Raw genomic sequence first — 22,442 nt, 5'->3', positions numbered from 1 at the left:
GCTCATTTTAATTTGCACAAGCACAGGCTGGACTTAAAGCAACCTGCACAGCTTTCCATTTATACGTATTAGTGGGGTTTATGGGATTAAACATGCATAATCGGCTGTTTTGCAGCTCCATGCATTTTGTCCCGTCATAAATTCCTTTAAAAAAATGTCTTCTTTCGTGCCGACCTCTGATCCAAAACATTTCAACACACAGGTGAGAAAACCATGACTTTGGTTGAAAGTCGTAGTGAATCCCTTAAAGCTCATATCAAGAGATCTAGTCTCGCTGTCACGTTGTTTCAAATATTTATTAATGATTTGATATGCTGCACTAAAATATGGTGACCTCTACCTTGAGATAAAACGTCAACTAATAAACTACAGAGGTTGTAGTAACTCATGACCGCCATCTGTTCATTGCCTAAATCGACGCTCAGAAGCTCAGTTTGCATCATCTGATTGTGGAAAACCCTACAAAACAAAACAGTGATTTAGCGGGTAGAATAGGATACCTGCACAGGAATGACACACATGAAAAATTCATGATGTTTGCAGGTAACTCAACACCCGCACACTGCGTCCTGCCTGGGAGTGGATACCTGAGTTCAAAGCTCAGAAAAGAGCAAGCTGAAAGGCGATAGAGAGCATAACATAAAGTTTATAACAATGACAATAACAGCAGAAGCACGTGGATACAATATTTGTCTCCTCCTGAAGATTCTGCGTTATTATGTAACCAGATCCGCGAACATTTTTATGAAGCATTGGCTGTTTTTTTTATTGGTGTACAGAACTAAGATTAGACATAGGGTGGGTCTACTTTGTTTTCTACGGTCGGGCAGAAGTAGTCAAAGAGGAAACGAGGCAAAACAGAGTTTAGGTTTTCACTTCTCTAACGTCACAGGGATGCAAACTTGTCGCCGTGATCCTGGGTATCTCCCCCCGGTAAACCCAACAGAAAACACCCCGCAGTTTGGAGATACCCAACCCTTCCACCCGCCTACCCACCCGCACATGTTAGTCACAGAGTCTGGAGCTGTAAAAACAAGCAAGCAAAACTTAACATACAAGTCAAACTACCACTGCCAAGTGTTGCCTGCCGAGCTGGCCTTTCCCGTCTTTTTCTTACCGTCGGACTCGTAAAGATCCCCACCTTGGTTAAGAGCGCACAGTGACGATCAGCAGCAGGTTTCCAACCACAGACACGCACTCGCTCTCTGAGCCCCCGCAATAAATGTCCGCGTTTTCCACAGCTCCACAACGTCCCACTTTAGAAATAGTACACAGAGACAGCCTAAACGTAACCCAAATCCTTAACCTGGTCCGTGGCGCACACAGTGGAGGTGAGCCCACACTGATCCTCTTCTGATCGCTCCTCCCACAATACCAAGTGGTCATGTCCACTGAAGAGGTGTTTCTCATTTTTTTGTAATACCTTTTGGGAAATAACCACGTGACGATATGATTAGCGGCGTTTAGCACCCTGTAAATTCTGTAAAGCAGGGAGCCATAATAGTCTGTAAATTAATGGTGTCAGGTGTAAGTACTTTTTTAACTATTACTTTTTTCTGAACTGTCCCACTCGGACGCACACAACCTCTCGATCATTTTCGTCCTGCATAAGAAGATCTGCCAAATCGAGCTGATCTGGGAAAAGTTCGCCTTATTTATTTTTGAGAATTTAGATCTGAAGTCGAGATTAGAGTGTGGGTTTGAGATCAAGCAGGCTAAGAATAGGTGCTGTACAACGGTTTACTCTTCCCCGACTTTCCAAGTTGTGTATAAATCTGGGCCTCAGCATGTCTAACTCCACCCATATCTCCAGCGGGATCATAATCATTGTGATTTCCAGCATGAAATTATACTGTAGAGTTATAGAAGAGACACAACCTCCATTTATGCTTGATTGAAAGATATATTTAGCCCAAGTCGTAATTTAAGAAGTTGGATGCAAACGTATCTAACTGTCCATGATTTCCGGTAGTTACATTGAGTCTTATAGGGGGACTTTTATCGGGCATATTTTGACAGATTTGGCCATGACAGTGAGAGACGTTTTTGTTTTTTTTAGTTTATGGTTATAAAAATGAGCAAGCCTGTAGCGGCATCTGGTGGCAAGACAGATGAATTACATCTCCCCAGAGTAGCCTTTCAAAGGAAACGTGTCAACGACCGTCAAGAGTTATTATAGCAGCAGGTCGTAGGTGTAGTTCTGACTTACTGGAGGTTCGTATGAATATTAAAGCTGTGTAAATTAATACAAGGTGGTTAATGGTGAAGACTAATGATGAATGTGAAAAGGATCGGGATACATGTGACTGTCGACACACCCGGAACTTTCAGCTTACATCAATCTCATTGGTTGACGGTGACATTTTCTAAATAAAGATTTATACAAATTTGAAACGAAAAAATAAAAATCCGTCTCAGCAATACAAAATATCCAAGGAGGAGGGATCCATCAACAAGAGCCTTGGATGAAGTTGTTGTGGTGGTATCTATTTTATCATCTGAAGTTTTGTTTGTTTGTTTTTTCAGGGTTTTTTCTTTTTTTCCTCTTTTTTCTTTTTCTAATTGATCATATTGTTGACTTGTTGACCCGTAAATGTGACACGTATCTATCATTAGTGATATGAAGTCAGAATAAAGGCTAAAGATTACTGTTGACGGCTCGGTATTTAGCAATATAAACGTAGATATTAGACATAAAATAATAATGTTTTAAAAAAAAAAGCCGCGTACAAACATCGACAGTAACGACTCCTGCCGGGGGGTCCGGTCACTGGATGTCGTCACCTCTGTCTGTCCACAGCGGGGCAGGACTCGGTGAAACTTCTAGTGGACAGGACAACATCCGACTGCGTCGTCGTGTTATGCTCGCAGATGACTGAGGAGCCAGCTGCTCACAAGATCTAACTTTTTTTTTTCTTTTTCTTTTTTTTATCTGTTTTTTAAATTTCCACATCGTTTCATACCAATATGGCAGAATCCAGGCGTGAGGAGGAGGAGGAGGAGAACGAAGGGGAGCGCACAAGCCAGGCATCGGGTATGGTGGTGTATCAGGCTTTGATTTATCTGCAGAGCGCGTACTTTAGGAAAAAGCTGAATCTTGGTTCGAGTGTGAACACTTGCAACATTGACGAAATCATGTAGAAGCGCAATGTGAACAGCAAATAATGTGAAAAATCTTCATTGCTAAGCGGGGGACGATGCTCCATTCATAAAACCTGTTGCTTAAAGCTCACAATTCAGGAGTCAGCGTTTTATTCTAATATAAACACAGAAACTGAGAGAGAGAGGAGTGATCCCTAGAAATCCTAGAAATGTATAAAAGGTGTGCAAACCTCTCTTGGACCTGCAGGATCTTGCCATCTGGCAGGATTGAGAGACCGGTGTTAGGGTTAATTTGGGCAAATGCAGAAGGATTTTTAATAACTATGTTTTGATGTTGCTTCAGAAATCTGAACACAGTATAAAGCAGCAGGCTGTTGTAATGCTCTGATTTTCTGAGTGGAAGCAAACCAGTACTTTATTTAATAACGCTCTGACTGAAGTGCCATTTACATCAGTTTCTCCGTTTCTTATAATCACACAGCGCTGTGGATTTTAATCATCCAGTTTGTGATTATAGAAAATTCCCACCCGCTTCTGTACTCATAATTTGCTGCTCTTCATTTTAGCCCCGGCTTGCCCACAACAGTTAAGTACCAAGATAGTTTTACCCCAAGTAATCTTTGTTTTTTCTAGCAAGCAACCCCACCCCATGTCAAACCCAGCAGTGTCAGACCCTCTCATACCACAACCTGACTCCACCAGCTGTTTGCATGGAAATTCCTGTCAGTGTCTGAACAGGCAGGCTGCTGTGTGATGAACACGTTGTGGTATGTAATTGACAGAACTTGTGATAATAACAGAAAATCGTCTGACCCACTTCAGATACTACTTCGGGAAGTTTGCACTGTGAATCACTCATTTGCATCGACACCATCTAATCTTCCCGGACACTGCTGCTGACATTGTGTTATTCACTCGTGACATCGTCATTTGGCGGCTTTAAGCTCTCTTGTTTTTAGAGTGAAGGCAAATGTGTTTTCAACAGTTAGCAGCAGCACTTCCTGGATTTTGACCTTAGTCACACTTTAGAATCTTTTCCCTCCCAAAGGTGCTTCAGCATGTTCTTGATGACCTGTACAGGATAGGGAGCAAATTTGCTTATCGAACTGACTGCTCTCTTAACTCATGCTGGTGAAGCGTGACACTTCAAGGCAGATTGTTCTCCATTTGGTGCTCGTTTCACCAGCTGCTCTGTGACTGCTGCCACTTGTGCTGAGTAACGTCAGCATGTGTTCGAGGGAGAGTATGGCTGTGAAGGGGAAACCTTTTCTGCTGACTTTAGCTGCTTTCTGATGTCAGTGAATCTCTAATGGTAAATAATTCTCTTAAAGAAAGCCACTATTGTTACACACAGGTGCAACACATGTTTCAGTTTCTCTATTTGGGATGATCCTGTTGCTTCATTGGTCAGTGTGTTGGTTATTCTTCCACTTTGGCCCTTATCAATATACCTTAACAGCCATCTGATGCATGTGTGGTCAATCCATTTTCCCAGGGTGCCACACGGGAAATAGGGACTGATTTAGAATAAGCTGAACCCAATTCTGCTTAAAATAAATGTTATCTCTTTATAAGCTTAATTGCTGTTGTTCTCTTCACCTACCACAATGAGGTAGTTCTTGGCCTGAAGTCACCTTCATGATGTTTAAGTATGGTACAAGATTGCCTGAAGCTTATTCAAACTAGTGTGCCTTCACCAGCTGATATAATCTGTCGTTTCTGGCATTTGCTGCTGGTTATGGTGGGATCAAAAATCAGTGTTCGCTTTGCAAAACCTCCACAGGACTCTGGAAAAATCTCATTTATGCCTTGTTGATTCCCTATATCACTGCAGTTCTACTAGAGGGATGAAACCTAATTCATTCATTCCCTTATTTGAAGTTTTGAACATGATAGCGGAGAGCTCTGTCTGTCTCAAACTTCCCACAGCCATTCTGTTGGACTGAGATCTGGTGACTCATATGATTCACGTTGTTTGACAATCAGTCCATCTCTGTGCGACGGGGAGGCATGATCAGTTAAGAGTTTCAGTTAATTTGTCACACCTCTGTGTGTGTGAGGTATTCATGCCTAACGTCTCACGCACAGGTGAGCTTAACCAAGACAAAACCGCAGTGCTGTTATTGGTGCAGAGGCCAATTATGACTGGCTTACATGGTTACTTAAAGTGTAAGCAGATACTTTGTTTCTATCCTCTAAGATAGAAACAAAGCCCAACGATTTGTATTTAAAAAAAAATAAAAAATGAAAAAACACATCTCAAACCTGCAAACTCAGAAAATATCTGAATCTTTTAGTTTTGACTGTCATGTCTATTTTATTTATAGCCTATAAGAGATTTAAACAGCAGAAGCTGACTGTGCTCTAGAGAAAAGGCACATTTACATTCCAGGTCTCCAGAAAAGCCCAGTTTTAAAATATATAAAGAAATTTTCATATCAGTATTGGCAATACGGGCCCTGCATTGACTTGATATCAGATCAATGCCAAATCGTGCAGTATCACACAGCACTGCTGGTTACTTTATCTTCATATTAGAGCTATGGGTTTTTGGTTGCTCAGCTAGTAGACCAGCAGGTCTATCAATCAGAAGCTCAGTGAACTCATCCTGACTCCTCCAGCTGCCCTGAGTTGCCACATGATAAATCTGTGTGAGGGTGTGAACGCTAGAAAGTACTTAGGCATAGATAAAAGTGCTGAATGAGTGTGCGTATGACTGGATGAATGAGATTAGTAGTAGAAAGTGCTTTGAGTGCTCACCTGAGTAGAAAGGTGCAATATATAAGTAGCAGTCCATTTAGCTTACTTGGATTTACTCAAGGACTCATATTTGAAGTGCTTTGAATGAGTGCTCTTCAGGTGCTCTGAGAAATCGTTGTTTTTTTTAAATAGATCTTCCATTTATCATCATATTTTTTATTTTCTTTTTAAAATCCTTGAGTTAATTCAACATTTTAAGCAAATACTCAAGAGCCAGGTTCTATATTGCACTGGAAATATAACAGTTAACTGTTTAAGCCTGAAATAAATGCTGACCTGGTGAGAGAGTAAATGTAAATTCAAAGCTGCTGAAGTTCATTATTTAACGGCTGTAGACCCGCGTCACCTACAGTATGGATGACAGAGTCGCGTGAACATTTCTGTGACTTCACAAGTAAAAGATTAATATGGTGCAGTGTTACACTGAAAACCTCCACTTCCTGATTGACCACATTCCACTTCATCAGATTGGCCGAGTAAACACTGAGACATTATCGGCCGTCCCTCTTTTTTTTTGCTCTTGCCTGTGGGTGTGCGACTGCTTGCTTCAGCTTCACTGGCACGTTCAGAGGGACGCTCGGTGGACCAGGAGAGAAAATATTGATTGGAAATAACCTTTTTGATGCTGAACGCTTCATGTCTTTTCCTTTAATTTCTCTCAGGTAAGGCTGTCAGCACATGGTGTCACTTCTAGTGATACAGATGACCAGGCAGGTGTGCTTTTGTGTCACTTATGTGACTTCTGTTATGAAGTGTTGACATTTTATTAAGTGTAAAAGTGTCACCATGTAGCCACTTAAAAATGTCTGTGTCATCAAGTGAAAGTACAGAAGCTGTGTTCTCACATGCTGCGTAAATTGAGGAAGCAGCACTATAGCTTAAACAGATAACAAGTAACAGGTGTGACAGGTGCGTGTCATGAACAACTAGGTCAGGGCGTCAGGTTTGAGGCATTAAAAACAATGCCTCCTCTGTCTCTGCCTGCTTGCCTTCATTAAACTTCAAGGACAAATGACTTTAGTTTAAATGACTGAATTTACTCTTTAGCTTGTGCTGATAAATGCTGGAAATCTGCTTTAGGTTTGTAAAAACCTAGAGATCAGGTCATGGACCACATTAGTCCAGGAAATAACTATACGTATGTTTATGGTGCTTCTTGAAGGAAACCAGTTCATTTTAGCCAAACTGGTTCATCAACATGTTTCTGTCCACCCTGCTGGTATGGTTTCAGTTCTTGTATTTCTAGTTCACACAGCACTGTCTGGAAGCAGTGGGAGAGTCTGGGGTTTGTCTTATAAAACAATGGCTCAGACCTTTGGCGTGGACCGTGATGTCATATTTAGTTGCCTTTTTAAAAACTCCCATCTTTACCTGCTGCTTCTTTTGTGCATTTTTATCCTCATTCTGATCCTCAGTAAGTTGCTTTACCAGTAGGACCAGCTCATGTTTTAGAAAGATCATTCTATCTCAAATCAACTTGCACCTACGGCTCAACCGTCTCTGATTTGCTTACAGATTTTATGGTTTGGACATTTAATCGTTGCTGTGAAATTTTATCTATCAAATACTTTTTTTCCCCAAACTTCAATGTTTACATATGGATGACTGAAAGGCTATTAAAGATGAGATTTTCTCTGACCTTCCTTGCCATCAGAGTCAATATGGATCTGTAACTTGGGAGAGCAACATCTAAAAATGTCCAATTATTGACTAGTTTAAATTTGAAGAAAAAATAATCATGCAGTCCTGTGACGTCTTGTATTTGAACTCACAGTAAAAGTTTGGGTTGTTTTTTTCTGTTTGTTTGTTTTTAAACTGATATTGTAAAAAATTTCTGAATGAATATAGTTGTATTTTGCAATAATACAAAATAAAATGTGCAGAATACTTTTCAATGTCAAATTTTTGGTTGCAAAAACGAAGAAAGTGCCATTTTCATTCAAACTTCAAGTTGGATTGAGCAAGTATAACAAGTTGTACCACAAAAATATCAGTAGATCGTTTCCAGATGGTACTCTAATTATAAACGAGAAACTAATTTTGTTAATTATATGCATATTTTTTCATTTTCAAGACCTACTCTACCCAAAGGACTATCTGATAATAACATTTATATCATAGTTGTGACTAAGTATTGAACTTAAAGTATTCTACAGGTTTAATTGCATCATTGTAAAATTCAACTTTGTACCATTCAGAAATTATCACTGGTTGTCTTTTGATTTGTGAAGCTTTTTTCTAAGTAAGCGCTCAAATGTGACTTTACACAACCGCTTGATTTATTTATTTATTTTTTTTAATATTTTAACTCACCAATACTAAGACATTTTTTGATGTATCTGTACTAAATTTTAGATCCTGATTCCTTTTGATGATAAGAAAGGCCAGTGAAATTCTCAGGCTTTTATCTTTAATAATGTTTGAAATATTCATGTCCAAACACTGACTCATGCTGGTAGTGAGCCAATGGACCATTTTTCAAAAATATATCTCTTGAAAAATTTTTTGACGTATAAGGTTGAAATTTCATAACAATCATTTTAACAAGTTTTTTCAGAAAGATTTAAGTTAATTGGACATGATCGATCAGAAGGTCATGTTAACATAGCTTGTTTCTGGATTCAGTGAAAGCAGCCATTGCTTCTGGTTACTTGACCTGTAGCATCTCAGTCACTGCACTAAAAATGATCAATCATGATACATCTAACTTTTCTCATACGTCATTCATTGTCACTTATAAAACCTGTTTCTCTCTGTTTTCCTCTGCAGATGGTGCTGAAAGAACCAAGAACCAAGAACATTTGCATTCCAGGTATTTGATTTCATGCCGAGCTGAAGTTTTGTATGTTCGATCCAGCAGCAGCTGTTCGGTTTCACCAAACTTCAGCTGTAGCTGGAAGCAGGGCTCTGTCCCCTTTAACAGCCAGATCTGCTGATGGTGAGGTTGTGAATGGACCAAACAATGCGGTGATCTATCCTCGCTGACAGACAGGAGGTCAACACAATGACGAGTAGACACCGTGCTGCTTTTTTCACTTGGTGTTTACACATGTTAAGAAGACAAATGTGTGTAGAGCTGAAAATCTGTCCAGTTATTTAAAGCTTTCATGCATCGTGGATTTTGTTTGTGACCTATTAAGTCCATGTGGTTCCAACTCAAGCAGTCAATTAAATTAACCGCCCAGCACAAGGAAAGGAGGATTGTTGGGCTTTTGTCAGATAGTTTAGATCCAGGACTCGGGTCTTAACGAGCAGGGAAAATTCCCTGTCACGTTAGTTCAACCTCTATAGTTTTCAACCAGCACAAAGAGTGCTGCGATCAAAAGGAAAGAATGTTTGAAAGTGAAACAAACGGAAGATGTCAATACATTCGCCTCCTGTATTTTGTAAAAGAGTTACAAAAGAGGAAATTGTCCTGTTTATTGGGATTCCTGGTTTTGTTAGCCCGATGTGTTCGAACAGATTAATGAACGGTGTTTGTTGGGATACTACTCTTGTCCTATAAGGCGGAAACTTATTATTCTTTGCCTTTTATTTGTGTGTGGTTGTAAAAGTGGATGCATTTTTTTAAAGCATATAAAGTTTCATAAATGTGGTCAGTGTTTTTAAAAGCTTCAACCTGTGCTGAACATTTGGATTCAGACAGTTTTTACCCCTCAGCTGTAAAATACTGATGGAGTAAGATACCAGCAGGATATCATAAGTGGACAATTTTGAATCCCAGTGACTTTGATCACAATGTCAAAGTCAGAGGTCAAGTTTTCTGAAAATCTTGTGAATGCGATAACTCAAGAAGGAAGTCACCTTGGATTTTCATCTACTGAAAATCTCCGACAAGTTTGAATCCCAGTGGCCTTGACCTCAAGGTCAGAGGTCAAGTATTCCGAATACCTTTTGAATCTAATAACTCAAGGCGACATTGACTTTGATACCATGGTGTGTAGTGTCTATTAGAGGCTGAGAAGTAGCACTTGCATCCAGCAGTGTTTTTTTCCTACTGTTGGATCTCTATGATGTCATTTAATGCTGCTGTCTGAGGCAAATAAGTCTGTATTTAAGCAGAATTGCTGCCCACCTGCTGCTTAAACCGTCCGTTTGAGAGAGGTAGCCAATCAGAAGTAAGGAAATGAAACTACTCGTTTCAGACAGCCCAGTCTAAGAAATGTGAATTGCATAATTAACTCTGGACTCTAAGAAATTTCTAAGAACTTATTTCAATGTATTTCAGCACATTTTTTTTTTCTGCTTGTATAAAATATTTTTGTCTTTTTACCTGATGTAAACCACCTTACTCTTCCCTTAACCATAATAATCCAATATAGTCTGCCATTTTTCGCTTACATTTTTATCATTTACATCTATAAAATATTTAAGCAATTCATCTCTGCCTTATTGTCAATCTATTTTTGGATCATCAACAATAAGGAGGAGCTGCATGGAGTTACACTGCAAGGATTGTTAAAATGAAGAGTGACGAGATTTCTGTTTAACCATGGTGTCACCGCAAAAGTATGAACCTGCTGTTGATGATAAACAAGACTCTTGTTCTGCTCTCTTTTCAGTCCAGGACCTCTCTCCTCAATACGAGCTGCTATCAAACGAAGTAAGTTTGCCTAAACCGGCCTTCTGAGAAGCGTTTAGAGCCTTTTACGGTGTGTTTCTTCACGTTTTTCATGTGGAAGTGTAATGAGTCAGCAGGCTTTTTTTTTTTTCTTTTTTTTTTAAGAGAGAAATATATCTGTAGTATGATTAACTTGAACAGACATCTTACAGTGCAATGGTGACAAAGTTCATGTTACTTTTTTTGTCTTTCTTCCTTTAGTGAGAACAAACTCTCAGAGCAACAACAGAGACAGGAGGTACAGTAAAATGTTCCCATCCTCCTACTCTTTACATCTCGCCTGTATTGTTTGCTTCTTAAAAGCTTAATGAAACCAAATATCTGATTTGTGCCATGTGGTTCAGAGAACTGTGCTTTTGCTAACGAATCTAAAAAGTAATCATCAGTAAATAAACTGCATTAAAGATAAATGAGAGGTGTGTGTGTAGATGTGTTTTTGTCGGGGGGGTGGTTTCATAGAGGGGGGGTCCTCATGGTGCTATGGCGGTTTGTCTTCCAGGCGACCACAGATCACCTTTGTAGCAGCAGAGCCTCTGACAAGTAACACCTGGTTCACAGGATCCTCGGTGGTTTCCCCCCCTCCTCAGCCAGGCTCTGTGTCCCAGGTAGGTTTGACCTGAGCCACAGTGTCTCAGTGTTACCTATTTAAAAAACAAACAAACAACAACACAGGCACGCAGACTCAAATGCTTTGACTGAAAGGTTCAAATGTTGGGTCCAAACATGCCTGGATCAACCTATGAAAGCATGCCTAATGAAAAGAGTCATAATAACAATAGTAGAAAGTTCAATAATTCTATTATTCTAGATACACGACACAGAAATGTCATAGCAACTGAGAAAATGTGGGAAAATCTCTCTTTTAATGACTCCACTCCCACCATCCAATGACCAGGTGATCAAAGAGAAGACTGGGGAGGAACACACTGTAAAGCCCACTCCAGCCCCCCGCCGGAGCAGCTGCACAGCCACAAGCGCCACACAGGCTGACCCTACCGCTGCCGTCACACAGCGTGGTGACACTCCACCGTTAGCGGAGAAAAGACCTGCTGGTGAGGCATAAAAGGATCGTTACTGTCTGCTGAGCATTCATAGCAGGTTTGACTCTAAACACCGTGGTTCTTCATGTTTCCAGGTACAAAGCCACAAAAGCCACCCAGGCCCTTGCTGCCGAAACAAGCAGACAGAAAAGCAGCAGAGAAGGTTGTGACAAATACTGCAGCGCTGACAAACGCTGAGGACCAAAGTGATCCTGGCTCTGATGGAAAGCAACTTCGACAGCAAGACTCCACGCACACGTGCGTCCGATCTGTAACTGTCCACTGGAACATTCCCGTAAACCATCCTTCTGTTGCCCCTGAACCTGGTGACGCCACTCTTTCACCTTCAAACTCCAATCGCAGCCAACGTCCCGTTCCACGCCCTCGCACGAAATCCCTTAAGCAAGCACCCGAAGAGGAGGCTAAAGTTCAGACTTTGGTTGAAATCTGTGAAAGTTTTGGGGATATTCAATCTGATAACCAGGAGTTCCACTCAAATAAGTATTTAAAGGAGTTGTTGGAGGTTTTCGGTGCAGATAACGAGTGCCAGCAGGGCGGTGGCATCACTGATCAAGCCGACGAATCCTCGCAAAGTGAAGATGTTCCTGACGAGATGAGCGGCAGCAACAATCAACGTAGCATCCGGGCCACGATCCAGGCATTTGAGAGCCAGGCTACCGGCGAGGACGGAAATGGGAATGAATCTAGCAAACCGCAGCTTCCTGCCAGGAAGCCATCCATTAGACCTCCGGTTGCTGCTAAACCTTTTGTAGCTCTCAAACCTCCGTTTACCCTGAGTATAGACGATGACAGTCAAAACATATCGGGGGCAAACATCTTTAAAAACGCTATGACAGCCCCCAGACCTCAGCCTCCTGAGAAACCCGCAGGTCGATCAATAAGGGAGGAACTGGAGGCTTTACACAGCAAGGGGGCAATGTCACAAATATCACGCTCTCCGCTGACCAGAATCAGTCAGGTGTATGAGGAAGAATCTTCACCTTTTCCACCTGAATATTCACCTTTTCCACCTATACCTCCGGTGAAGGAACCACTCAAACCCAATCTGAATATAAACAACCACAACTCGGCCTCCGTGGTCAGAGAGAAAGAGTATGTGGAGACTCCAATAAGTAAGTGCAAATAAAATGCACTGCTCCAAAAGCACGTGTTTACGTTTTTCATCTCCAGTTTCTGTGTTAATCGACCTACTGTTTTGTTTTGGGTTTTTCAATCTGCTTTCATATAAAAATCCTTTATTTGACTTTATTAATGTAAGAAGAAATCCTATAAATTGTGGTTAAGAAGGTTATCTTGCCTGCAAAGATCTTACTGGTGTTTAAGTGACAACCATAAGAAGCTGAGAAAAGAGAGCAGAATCTTTGGTGTCACTGGCAGATATTTGACATTTAAAGAAACCTAATGAATGGTTGTTTGGTTACATCGTGGTCAGAGGTGCTGCACAAAACTATGTAGTGACTGGAAGAATGGCTAAGAAATGCGAATGCACAGTTTCCCCCAGCCTTATTTCCTACAATGCCAAATGCTCCCTTTAAGTAAACCTTACGCTCTTCTCTTCTCGATTGCAAATAACAACAACGTTCTGCTTGACTTTTATGACATTAATGTACACCGGAGGTCCTGAGTTAGGTTGGTACAACACAAACGCAAAGCTGTACACTCATGAGGTGTCTCATTGCTCAGATCCGATGCCATTTAAACCGCCGCGTAACTCTAACATCAATGGAGGCTCCGTCACCGTGCCAAGCCTGCCGAAACGACCAACCACCATCAGGGTCCCCAGCAAAACCAGTCCAGGTAGGTTCAGTAAGCCTTAAGCGATTGACTGATGTTTGATTTATGTCAAAACACTGATGTGTTTATCTGACATGTATGCAGCATGTGGTAACTGGGCACTGAACTCTTACTTACCTTCACTTTATTTATCCTGTACACATGAAGCACAGCTGCTCAGTATGCCTTTTTTTTAATGTCAGATTCCTCCTGGGATGATCCTCCTCCTCTTCCAATTCAGAACCCTGTGGGCTCACTAAACAACTCAATGAACCACAAAAAAAGCCTGCAGTCCAGCTTGTCCCTCCAGGTATGATTTGGATCACAGGAAAGCCTTAAACCTCATTAAAGTGCATCTTCTGATGAAACTCTTGCCTCCTAAACCCGCTGTTGAGCTTCAGCTAGTTGTGCTTCACATCTTTTGCCCTGATTCTTTTTCCAGGAGCCTTTCAGTGCTATGCCAATGCCATCTCTGCCACCTCGGTAAGTGCAGGGGGGAAAACAATCAGATATCAAATTGTAGGACACTTTGAGTATGTCCCGCTCAAGTTGTGCACAATTTTGCACTTCAGGAAGCCAAGTGTGAACAAAAGCCTCCCACCTCGCCCACCTGCTGCCAAAATAGCCCCGGGAAGGCCTCCCCAAAGCTTCAAAGCCACAGGTCGCTCTCAGTCGCTGTCATGGGACGCTTCACCTAAACTCCAGCCAGAGAAGCCCCACAGGAAAGAACTCGTCTTACCCCCAAGGCCCAACCCAGGCCACCGCCTCTACAACAAATACACTGTGAGAGACTGCATGCATAAAAACTCCAGGCTTGTTTCTACAACGGCTTAGTGAGGGCTTGATAATATTATTTTTTTCTTTCTCCTACTAGTTGCAGCTTCCCCATGGGATTGCAAGCTTTGACTACAAAGGGAGTAGTTCAAGAGAGCTGTCATTCCAGGTGACCAAACTAGTTTTACCAGCACATATGTGGCCTGCAGCTCATCATTGTTAAGCACATCATTAAGTCCTTTGTGTACTGTTGGCCTTTCAATAGAAAAACGAAGTGCTGCTGCTGCTCAGAGAAATTAATCACAATGAATTGGAGTGCCAGGTTGGACAAACTAGAGGAAAAGTCCACAAGTCCTGCATGAAGATTATAACTCCCCTTTCCTCGGATGAATCTTCACCACAGGTGACTCAGCCTTTTATTATGAGTCAGTGAATGTTTTTTGCCACCTGATCCGTTGATGCTGTTGTTACCAGTCTGTCCTGATGTGTTATACTTTAAAGTCTTTGTTCCTTTTTGTGCAGGATTCTGACCAAACTGGGCTAAAGGTGCAGGTCGTACATGACTTCGATCCAGGTGAAGCATCGGTTCCTTGAATAACTGTTTAATAGAATATTTTTGACATTTCAGGCTGTTCTTTGTCTGGATTTGTTGTGGCATTTTAATTAGAGGACAAATACAATTATAGGTTTCCAGTCAAGAGGGGAGGGAGGTTAGTATAGTGTAATCTCTGTAGACAGGGGGCTAACCCAAGGGCCTCCCACTAAATTTAGAAATCCATATGCATATGCATTTTTTTTTTTCTTTTAATCTTTGGAGACAATTCTTTCTGGTGAAGTCAGGAGGTGATGGTTTATATGGCACAAGATAATGGGGGGCTAACTAGTAAGAATTAGCGTTAACTTTGACCAAGACTAGCTTGTTTTCCAGAAAAGAAATGCAATAGAAAGGAGGTCAGTCCAAAATTGACAACCACGCCTAGATCTACCTCTAATGCTCCCTAAATAACAAATAGTTTCTTATTTCTGCTGGCCTCTTTGTGTCCGTGCTACAGTGAACACTCTAAACAGCAACTTCTCCTGCTGATAAAATGCATATTGTCTGAAAAGAATCACTAATGGCCACTTTATTGGGTACACCTTGCTAGTACCAGTTTGGCCTGTATTAATTATTCATGGCATAGATTCAACACGGTGCCGGAAACATTCCTGAGAGACGGCTGCAGATTTGCACATCCACGATGCAGAACTCCTGCTATACCACATATCACAGGTGGAGGTCATTTGAGTACAGTGAACTAATTCACATTCAAGAAACCATCAAATATCTTTGATGGCACTAAGGGGTCCAAAGTGTGCCAATGTGCCATGCTTTAAACTTAAGCATGACCATGTCTATATACTTAAATTCACTGGGTTACCACCATGTGATCAGCTGATCAGCCATCAGCATTAACAAACAGTTGAACGGGTGTACCTAATGAAGTGGCCTGTAAGTGTGGATGTATTTGTTGTATTTGATTGTTTGCACTGAATGATTGATTGTGAAGTGTTTGGTCCTCAGAGGGCCCCGGAGAGCTGAGTCTGAGAGCGGGAGATATTGTGACCATGGTGGAGAAGGTGGACAGCGAGTGGTACAGGGGCACCTGTAGGGGATCTACTGGTTTCTTTCCCATCAATCATGTCAAAGTCCTGGTAGGTTTCAGTGCATCCTTCACCTATTTAGTGACAATCAAAAAGCAAGGAAAATGCTTTTAACTTTTGTTTTCTTTTTGATTAGTTGGATTCACCAAAACCCCTCCCAGAAAGGAAACCAAAGCCGCCACCAACACCCGCAAAAGTCAGGTACTGTCTTTGCAGCATAAAATGTTTGGATCAGCCTTTACAAACCAGCATGATGGGCTAACTGGATGTTTAATATACCCTTAAAGTGGTCCCAGGTGTATGGCGAGGTTCGACTTTGAAGGGGAGCACAGTGATGAGCTGTCGTTCTCTGAGGGTGATGTGATCCAGCTGAAGGAGTATATGGGACAGGACTGGGCACGGGGACAGATCGGCGGCCACACTGGCATCTTCCCCCTTAACTTTGTAGACGTCATTGAAGATCTGCCTCCACCCCCGAGTCAGAAACCCAGTAAGAAGGTCGCACTGCCCGGTAAGATTTTCTGAAGACACTCAGACGCTCACTATGTGCTGACTTTTAAACTGTACATACATACATTTATCTGTGTGAATATCCACACTACAACATGCCGACGTTTTGTATCTTTCACTGAAGAGCTTTTATGAGCGTCTTTACTTCATGCTGGCTGTGGCATGTCAAGAATTTGCACTTGTGTTTGACTTTAATTAAGTAATTGTTTACAAAAGCCCAGCCATGGACAGGAGTTTAGAATTACAGATCAGAGGTTACGAGTAGTGCATTGTTGTCCTACAAATACTTTTTAAATCAGGGGTGTCGAACTCCAGGCCTTGAGGGCCCGGTGTCCTGCAGGTTTTAGATCTCAGCCTGGGTCAGCACACCTGAATCAAATGATTAGTTCATTACCAGGCCTCTGGAGAACTTCAAGACATGTTGAGGAGGTAATTTAGCCATTTAAATCAGCTGTGTTGGATCAAGGACGCATCTAAAACCTGCAGGACACCGGCCTCAAGGCCTGGAGTTCGACACCTGTGCTTTAAATACTATAAATTGAGGGAAAAAAGTTGAAATTGGCCTTTAAAAAGTTAAAGCATTCACATGAATAATGCAAACTCCTGCTCAGTAAAAGAAATAATACAAAAAGGCTGACACCAGTCTCCTCAATGGCAGCAATATTGAATTATTAATAGCACACCAATACATTATTGAGGACTGTCACAAAATGTGGCCACAGAATTTTCTGTTTGTTCCTTGATTTAATTTTGTTCACACTTACACAGGGATGGCTGCCGCTCCTCCCAGCATGCACCCTGAGGCTGGCAAACCTGCTCAGGTAACCAACACAAGCACGATAATAAATCCAGACAATGTTGGTCATGCAATTTGATCCTGTGTTTTGAGCAAAATGTATAATAGTTTTGTTATAGTTAAGTTTTCTGCAGGTGCACTGAACATTTGTGTATTTTGCTCTTTTTTTTGTAGGCGTCTCACTCTGACGTGGAGTGGGTGGTGGCTCTGTATGATTATACTGGGAGGACAGAGGAAGAGCTGTCCTTTCAACAGGGCGACTGTATCCTCGTCACCAAGCACATGGATGCTGAGTGGAGCTGTGGCAGGCTCAACGGCAGGGAGGGCCTCTTCCCCAGGAATTATGCAGAAAGCACCACAGGTGTGATGATGTCATTAACATTTGCGCTGAAGAGTTTCGTTTTGAAACGCACGTGTTTTTATACTGTGCGTTTTTGGTAGAGAAAATCAGGTGTGAGAAGATGGACAAAGACCTCGCTTTTTATGTCATGCTGCTCTGTAGCATGACACAGTGAGAAGCAATGTTTGCCCCCAAAGCTTCACTGTTTATCACATGCATCCACTAAATACACTGTTCTAAAAGTTCAAGAAACAAGAGTATAGGATCATGCTCAATGAGATCTGATTTGCAAGTGTTCCTTCAAATCTTGCCCTTTACAGGCCAGCAGCCGTTTAATAACCAGGAGAATGGAGCTGCTGGAGGCGGGAGAGCCAGGGCTCTGTACAGCTTCGCATCAACCTGTGATGAGGAGCTCTCCCTGCGGGTACTGATGTGATTCCATCTTACATGAGTAAACAATAAATTCCTCATTACATGTAAAACCACATTCTCTTCTTTTACAGGTTGGGGATATTGTAACCAATCTCGAGTCCATAGATGATGAATGGTTTTTAGGGGACCTGAGGGGCAAACGGGCCTTGGTTCCTAAAAACTACGTGCAAGTACTGGATTATTAAAGCCACACGGACTTTTGCTCAGTGCAAAGCACAGCTGGATGACCTGAAGCTCCACTGACTTGTTCACAGCAGCAGAAGCCTGAACTGACTTTAAGTTGAATGCAGTATTTTACCTACAAGTAATCCAACTTTAAGTCCACTTGAAAAATGTTTACTGAATAATCAATAAAAATATTACAAATGGTGGACGATGTTGGTTTCTTGGTAAGCATTTTCGATTTGACCAGATGTACACTAGCACCATCTAGTGGTTTTATTTTCTTCCCATTACAAATGAATTTCACTTTCAAAGTGTTCTTTACTGAGATGAAATTAAATCACACCATTTTGGGGGGGAATATTACTGCTATAATTTTAGTAAGCTTCAGTAATGTGATTTAACAGGACCTGTGCATACTGCAAGAGTTTTACCACAGATACTGGAAACACAGGCATCTTCTACACTGAATAAATGGAATTCAGGTCCGTTACCTTTTATACAAACAAGACCTAATGCACTGCTAATTCTGCAGCATCCACCTTTTATCTGGTGACTAGTTCCTTCGAGAGTGCTGGATTTTGTAGCATTTTATCCCCTCCTTACATGCACTGACTGAACAACTGCATTACTTTACTGACAAAGAGAAACAGGACAGTTTGTTGGTCATTTACATTTTTTATTCAAATCAGGGTGTTTTTACACTGTCTCCTGAATGGGGGGCTCATAGCCATCAGCCCTCTCCACCTTGGCTCCAGTGTCATCACCGGAAGCCTTTGCAGCACCAGCAGCACCACCCTCACCATGGAGCTCCATCAGCTTGCCCACTGCAAGGGAGGACAGGGAATTTAACTGACTGATCAAACAATTACTGACAACTTGCAAATGACAGTTTGTCATACATATGTAATGGCAAAGACATAGTTGTAACATTTCATTCAATTAAACCAAGAATGTCTGCTTGTCAACTAGCATGTTGCAAGGGAACATCAGCTGATCTCAATTAGGTAATCAGGTGATCATATGGGACCGAAACATTGTCATCTTTTGTTCCCACAAACAAAAGAAACTGTAAATACTAACATGCATTACTTACACTCGAACTTGGGCTTCTTAAGCATCTTGACCTTGCGAACGTACACATCGTGCAGAGGGTAAATGGACTGGCATGCCTTCTCGATGTCCTTGCCAACACTGTCAGGGATCCTGGAATACGAAAAAGCAAACGCATTCATTTAAAACCATCAATTGCGACACACACAAAACCTGAGTGCACTCAGAGACATAATTAGTTCAATCTTAAATTAATAATGCCATCTGTGCTTTAGTCAGAAACATGAGACTTACAACTTGTTGACCACTTCCTTCAGGTCATTGGTCTGAACCTCACGTGTCATGATCTCCATCATCTTCTTGCGGATTTGGCGGACCTGTTGGTGCTGGGCGTAGGAGGTCTTTCTGATCTGATTAGCACGCTTCTTTGTGAAACCCACACAGAAAAGACGCAGAAGGTAGCCATCGGTGGTCTTCACATCCACATGGGCCTCAATCATGGTCTGAGCAGAAAAATAATGATTACATTAACAGTGCCGCCTTAAAACGCATCGGTCTGTAACAAACTTTTTCTGCTCGTGTTCCTTCAATGTGCTTCTCACGTTTCCTTTTCCGAACCAAAATGCATTAAAACCCAACTTGAAAGTTTTGTTAATCTGGAGTCACTAGTAAATGGTTTGAGGTGTACACTTGTCTGCCAAGGCACTAGGTATAGCTGTGAAGTCTAATGCAACAACTCTGCCACATATTCTACATTTCCAGTTTTGTTCTACAACAGTCTATGATTCTACTGCTCGCTGTCCACATGTATGCCATCTGAGCGGATAAAATGTTGGGAAATCTCAGATGTAATAGTCCAATATACAACATTGACAAGCTTGAAAGTATAACGAATAGCTGAACACACTAGATATCCCAGGTGTATCTAATAAAGTGGCCTTTGATTTTTGAATGGGAAGAGCCAACATGAAATGACACTTTGTTGCTTGCGTTTCAAAGAGCATTGGTGCACTCAGACTTTGCTGCTACCATTGCTGTAAACAACACTACAAAATTATGAATGTATGACCAACACACTCAAATCCAAAATATTTTACCAGCGCCTGCTGAGAAGACCCAACACTTTCATAACCGCTGTCTCGGGCCAAAAAATAAATACAATTTACAGATCAGATGACTGTACGCACTTACGTCTTAACATGATTTATCATTTTAATTTCGTGCAAGCAAAAGTCAAACAACATGTTAGTCCTTTGATAGACTGAGTTCTAGAGTGCACTCTGCCTCTGGGACTGGATGAAACCCCGCTGTGAACCTGAATTTATGTTTACGCAAACAGGGTTTTGTGAATGGACTTAACTAGCGATGGCCCATTGCTTGCACTCACCAGCTTACTACTGTAGTGGTTGACCACTTCAGATACTTTTAACTGCCGACACATCTCATAGGCCCAACATTTAAGCCACTGACCAGAATTAACTTCATGTCATTAACAAACAATGAAGGGATCCATCAGCACAGGCTTCACTCACTTCTGAAACAAGAACAGCACGAACAGCACACACAATGCTGTGGAAAGGTGGAGGCTTATTGCAAAAATAAGCTCCCAGTATCCTCAGCAACCCATATCGCATGTGTGAAAGAGCTTCGCACAAACATCAACTGTGCACTCTCCCAGCAGAGCATGAGGGGCACTGACAAAAAGCCCTGTGAGGATGCCAGTACTCAGAATTCTCCATCGCCAAGGAGCATTGGTGATTATATTGACTTCTCAAAGCTCCTGTTTTGTAAATATTATTTTTTAAAAGACAGTATATTAAAGAAGTATATCTAAAAAACTTTAAAACATACCACATTACATTGGATTACTTCCCCCTTTATACTGGTCATGGAAGACATTTCTCATAAGTCTTTCTTTTCCTTCTAATGTGTTGAGTCCCAATATTTACACTGCAGCGTAAATATACCGTATACAAACCTGAATGTTCACACCAAGACCATACATAGTGTAGCCCTGTAGCCAAATCTCAACAAACACATTGGCATAAGTGACATCATCAGCTATCTGGCACCACTGGTGAAAAATGTGACCATCACCTGCCACTTCTTGACCATGGAGCACATCTTGTCACGGGTCAGGTCCATGCCGTGGAAGTTGGTGAGGCAGTTCTTGCCCTGAACATCCTCAGTGATGAGCTTGAACTTGCGGAAGGCCACCTCATCATTCTGGAGATCAGCGAGGCTCACTTCAAACACACGTCCCTTCAGACCATCTGAGGCGATTCCTGTGTGGTACAAGAGGTACGAAAAAAGGTTAAAGGGTTGAAAGGTAACGAGAAGTCTCTGGAAGCTGAAGTACTGATAATGGGAAAGGCAGTTGATCTCGTAAGTAATCAGGCCCCTCATTTGGGACCGAAACAGTTTGTCATCACACATTCCCACTGTACGCCAAGGATACTCTCAGATAATTATGGACAGCATTAGAAAACAATGCATCACCTACACAACTCTAAAGCTGATCTTTACTACTACTGCCAGAGTTTCACTGAATCAAAGAATGACACTTCTGTTCTTTACAGAAAGCAACATTAGCATACAACACACACAACAGCCTTCGCACAATGCAGACTTACTGGTTCCCTGAGTCCTGGTGACCAAGGTCTTGCCAAGATTGCGGATGTTGAACATGGCTGGTGCCTTGACATCATACCAGTCCTTCTTGGAGAAAGGGTCCACACTGCAGGAGAGTAGAAAGTATTAATTCACAATCATCTCAGCCATGCTTGAATACTAGTACGAGAAAGGACACTGCTCGGTTTAGCAACCACCGTGGAATAACCACTACTCTAATAGATTTCACGATTTCCTAACGGACTAGCTCGGTCGTACTGATCGTCAGCACCACATGGTGTTATAAGTTAGATACATTAACTCTTAGCAGTAGGATCCGACTGCCATGTTGCCAGACAAGCTCGCCTACAGTTAAGCTAACATTCAGTAGCCTTTAGCATATAAGATTGCAGGCGCTAGCTAGCAACCAAATTACTTGAGCTTTCCCTTACTGTGCTAGTGATACTCCAAATGAGCTGCTCGCACATAAAAAACAATTTAACTACAGAAAGTCTAAGAGCATGAAAGGAGACATCATGCTACAGCTCAGCGCCACTGGGGCCGGCGGTGCCGACACTAGCACTGGCCGCTTAACATCCACCTAAAATCGGCTTCATCCTTCACCCATTTCACACCAAAACGACACCAACGAAAAAAGCGAAGTGTTGTTCACACAAAAATGTCTGAATGTCCAACTTACATCTTCTTTTTGGCACCCTTTTTGCCGCCTTTGGTCAGCCTCTTATTCTTGCCGACTGCCATGTTGGCTACAGGGAGTGAAAGAGGAGGAACTCGGAAATCCCGCGA

General features: G+C 41.8%; 3 protein-coding genes across 9 annotated transcripts in view; 1 reads left to right on the top strand and 2 right to left on the bottom strand.

Moving 5' to 3' along the window:
• Nucleotides 1-1,361, bottom strand: part of fhip1aa (FHF complex subunit HOOK interacting protein 1Aa) — a 28,367-nt gene extending 27,006 nt beyond the window's left edge. For 3 of the 4 annotated variants that reach the window (XM_005726974.2, XM_005726973.2, XM_005726977.2), the window contains exon 1: nt 1,118-1,361. The gene's annotated coding sequence lies outside the window, so the exon portion shown is untranslated. The remainder of the gene's footprint in view (nt 1-1,117) is intronic. The other variant, XM_005726975.2, reaches the window with a different exon arrangement.
• Nucleotides 1,362-2,441: 1,080 nt separating this feature from the next.
• Nucleotides 2,442-18,158, top strand: sh3d19 (SH3 domain containing 19). 4 transcript variants are annotated; one of them, XM_013909257.1, is made up of 21 exons: nt 2,442-2,482; nt 8,632-8,674; nt 10,425-10,465; nt 10,685-10,721; nt 10,983-11,088; nt 11,379-11,535; nt 11,619-12,656; nt 13,228-13,341; nt 13,521-13,627; nt 13,760-13,800; nt 13,890-14,100; nt 14,192-14,260; nt 14,357-14,494; nt 14,614-14,665; nt 15,653-15,783; nt 15,869-15,933; nt 16,020-16,243; nt 17,011-17,063; nt 17,213-17,399; nt 17,699-17,802; nt 17,882-18,158. In XM_013909257.1, coding segments are annotated over exons 3-21 (2,949 nt in total). In that variant the 5' UTR covers nt 2,442-2,482; nt 8,632-8,674; nt 10,425-10,464; the 3' UTR covers nt 17,996-18,158. The 4 variants fall into 4 exon arrangements, with proteins under 4 accessions (XP_013764711.1, XP_005727100.1, XP_013764710.1 ...); XM_005727043.2 differs by lacking the exon at nt 2,442-2,482 and adding an exon at nt 2,811-3,034; XM_013909256.1 differs by lacking the exon at nt 2,442-2,482 and adding an exon at nt 5,829-6,524.
• A 472-nt stretch (nt 18,159-18,630) lies between these two features.
• On the bottom strand, nt 18,631-22,442 carry rps3a (ribosomal protein S3A). The gene is made up of 6 exons (XM_005726972.1): nt 22,336-22,442; nt 21,659-21,762; nt 21,123-21,310; nt 19,320-19,528; nt 19,069-19,178; nt 18,631-18,799 (listed from the first exon to the last, which is right to left on the bottom strand). The coding sequence occupies exons 1-6, from the start codon at nt 22,395-22,397 to the stop codon at nt 18,672-18,674; spliced, it is 801 nt and encodes a 266-aa protein (XP_005727029.1). The 5' UTR covers nt 22,398-22,442; the 3' UTR covers nt 18,631-18,671.

The sequence above is a fragment of the Pundamilia nyererei genome, unplaced genomic scaffold (genome assembly GCF_000239375.1).
Source record: "Pundamilia nyererei isolate P.nyererei 1_Seehausen unplaced genomic scaffold, PunNye1.0 scaffold00022, whole genome shotgun sequence".
NCBI lineage: Eukaryota > Metazoa > Chordata > Actinopteri > Cichliformes > Cichlidae > Pundamilia > Pundamilia nyererei.
Note: the sequence above shows the minus strand (reverse complement) of the source record. Positions and strands in the feature narration are given on the sequence as shown.

Coding starts and splice junctions, on each gene's coding strand:
- sh3d19 (XM_013909255.1), top strand. CDS start 7,003: ATGTTTATGGTGCTTCTTGAAGGAAACCAGTTCATTTTAGCCAAACTG. Junction 12,657..13,227: donor GTATGTGGAGACTCCAATAA/GTAAGTGCAAAT, acceptor CTCATTGCTCAG/ATCCGATGCCATTTAAACCG. Junction 13,628..13,759: donor AGTCCAGCTTGTCCCTCCAG/GTATGATTTGGA, acceptor TTCTTTTTCCAG/GAGCCTTTCAGTGCTATGCC.
- rps3a (XM_005726972.1), bottom strand. CDS start 22,397: ATGGCAGTCGGCAAGAATAAGAGGCTGACCAAAGGCGGCAAAAAGGGT. Junction 21,311..21,658: donor CACCAGGACTCAGGGAACCA/GTAAGTCTGCAT, acceptor TGTACCACACAG/GAATCGCCTCAGATGGTCTG. Junction 19,179..19,319: donor AAGGAAGTGGTCAACAAGTT/GTAAGTCTCATG, acceptor TTCGTATTCCAG/GATCCCTGACAGTGTTGGCA.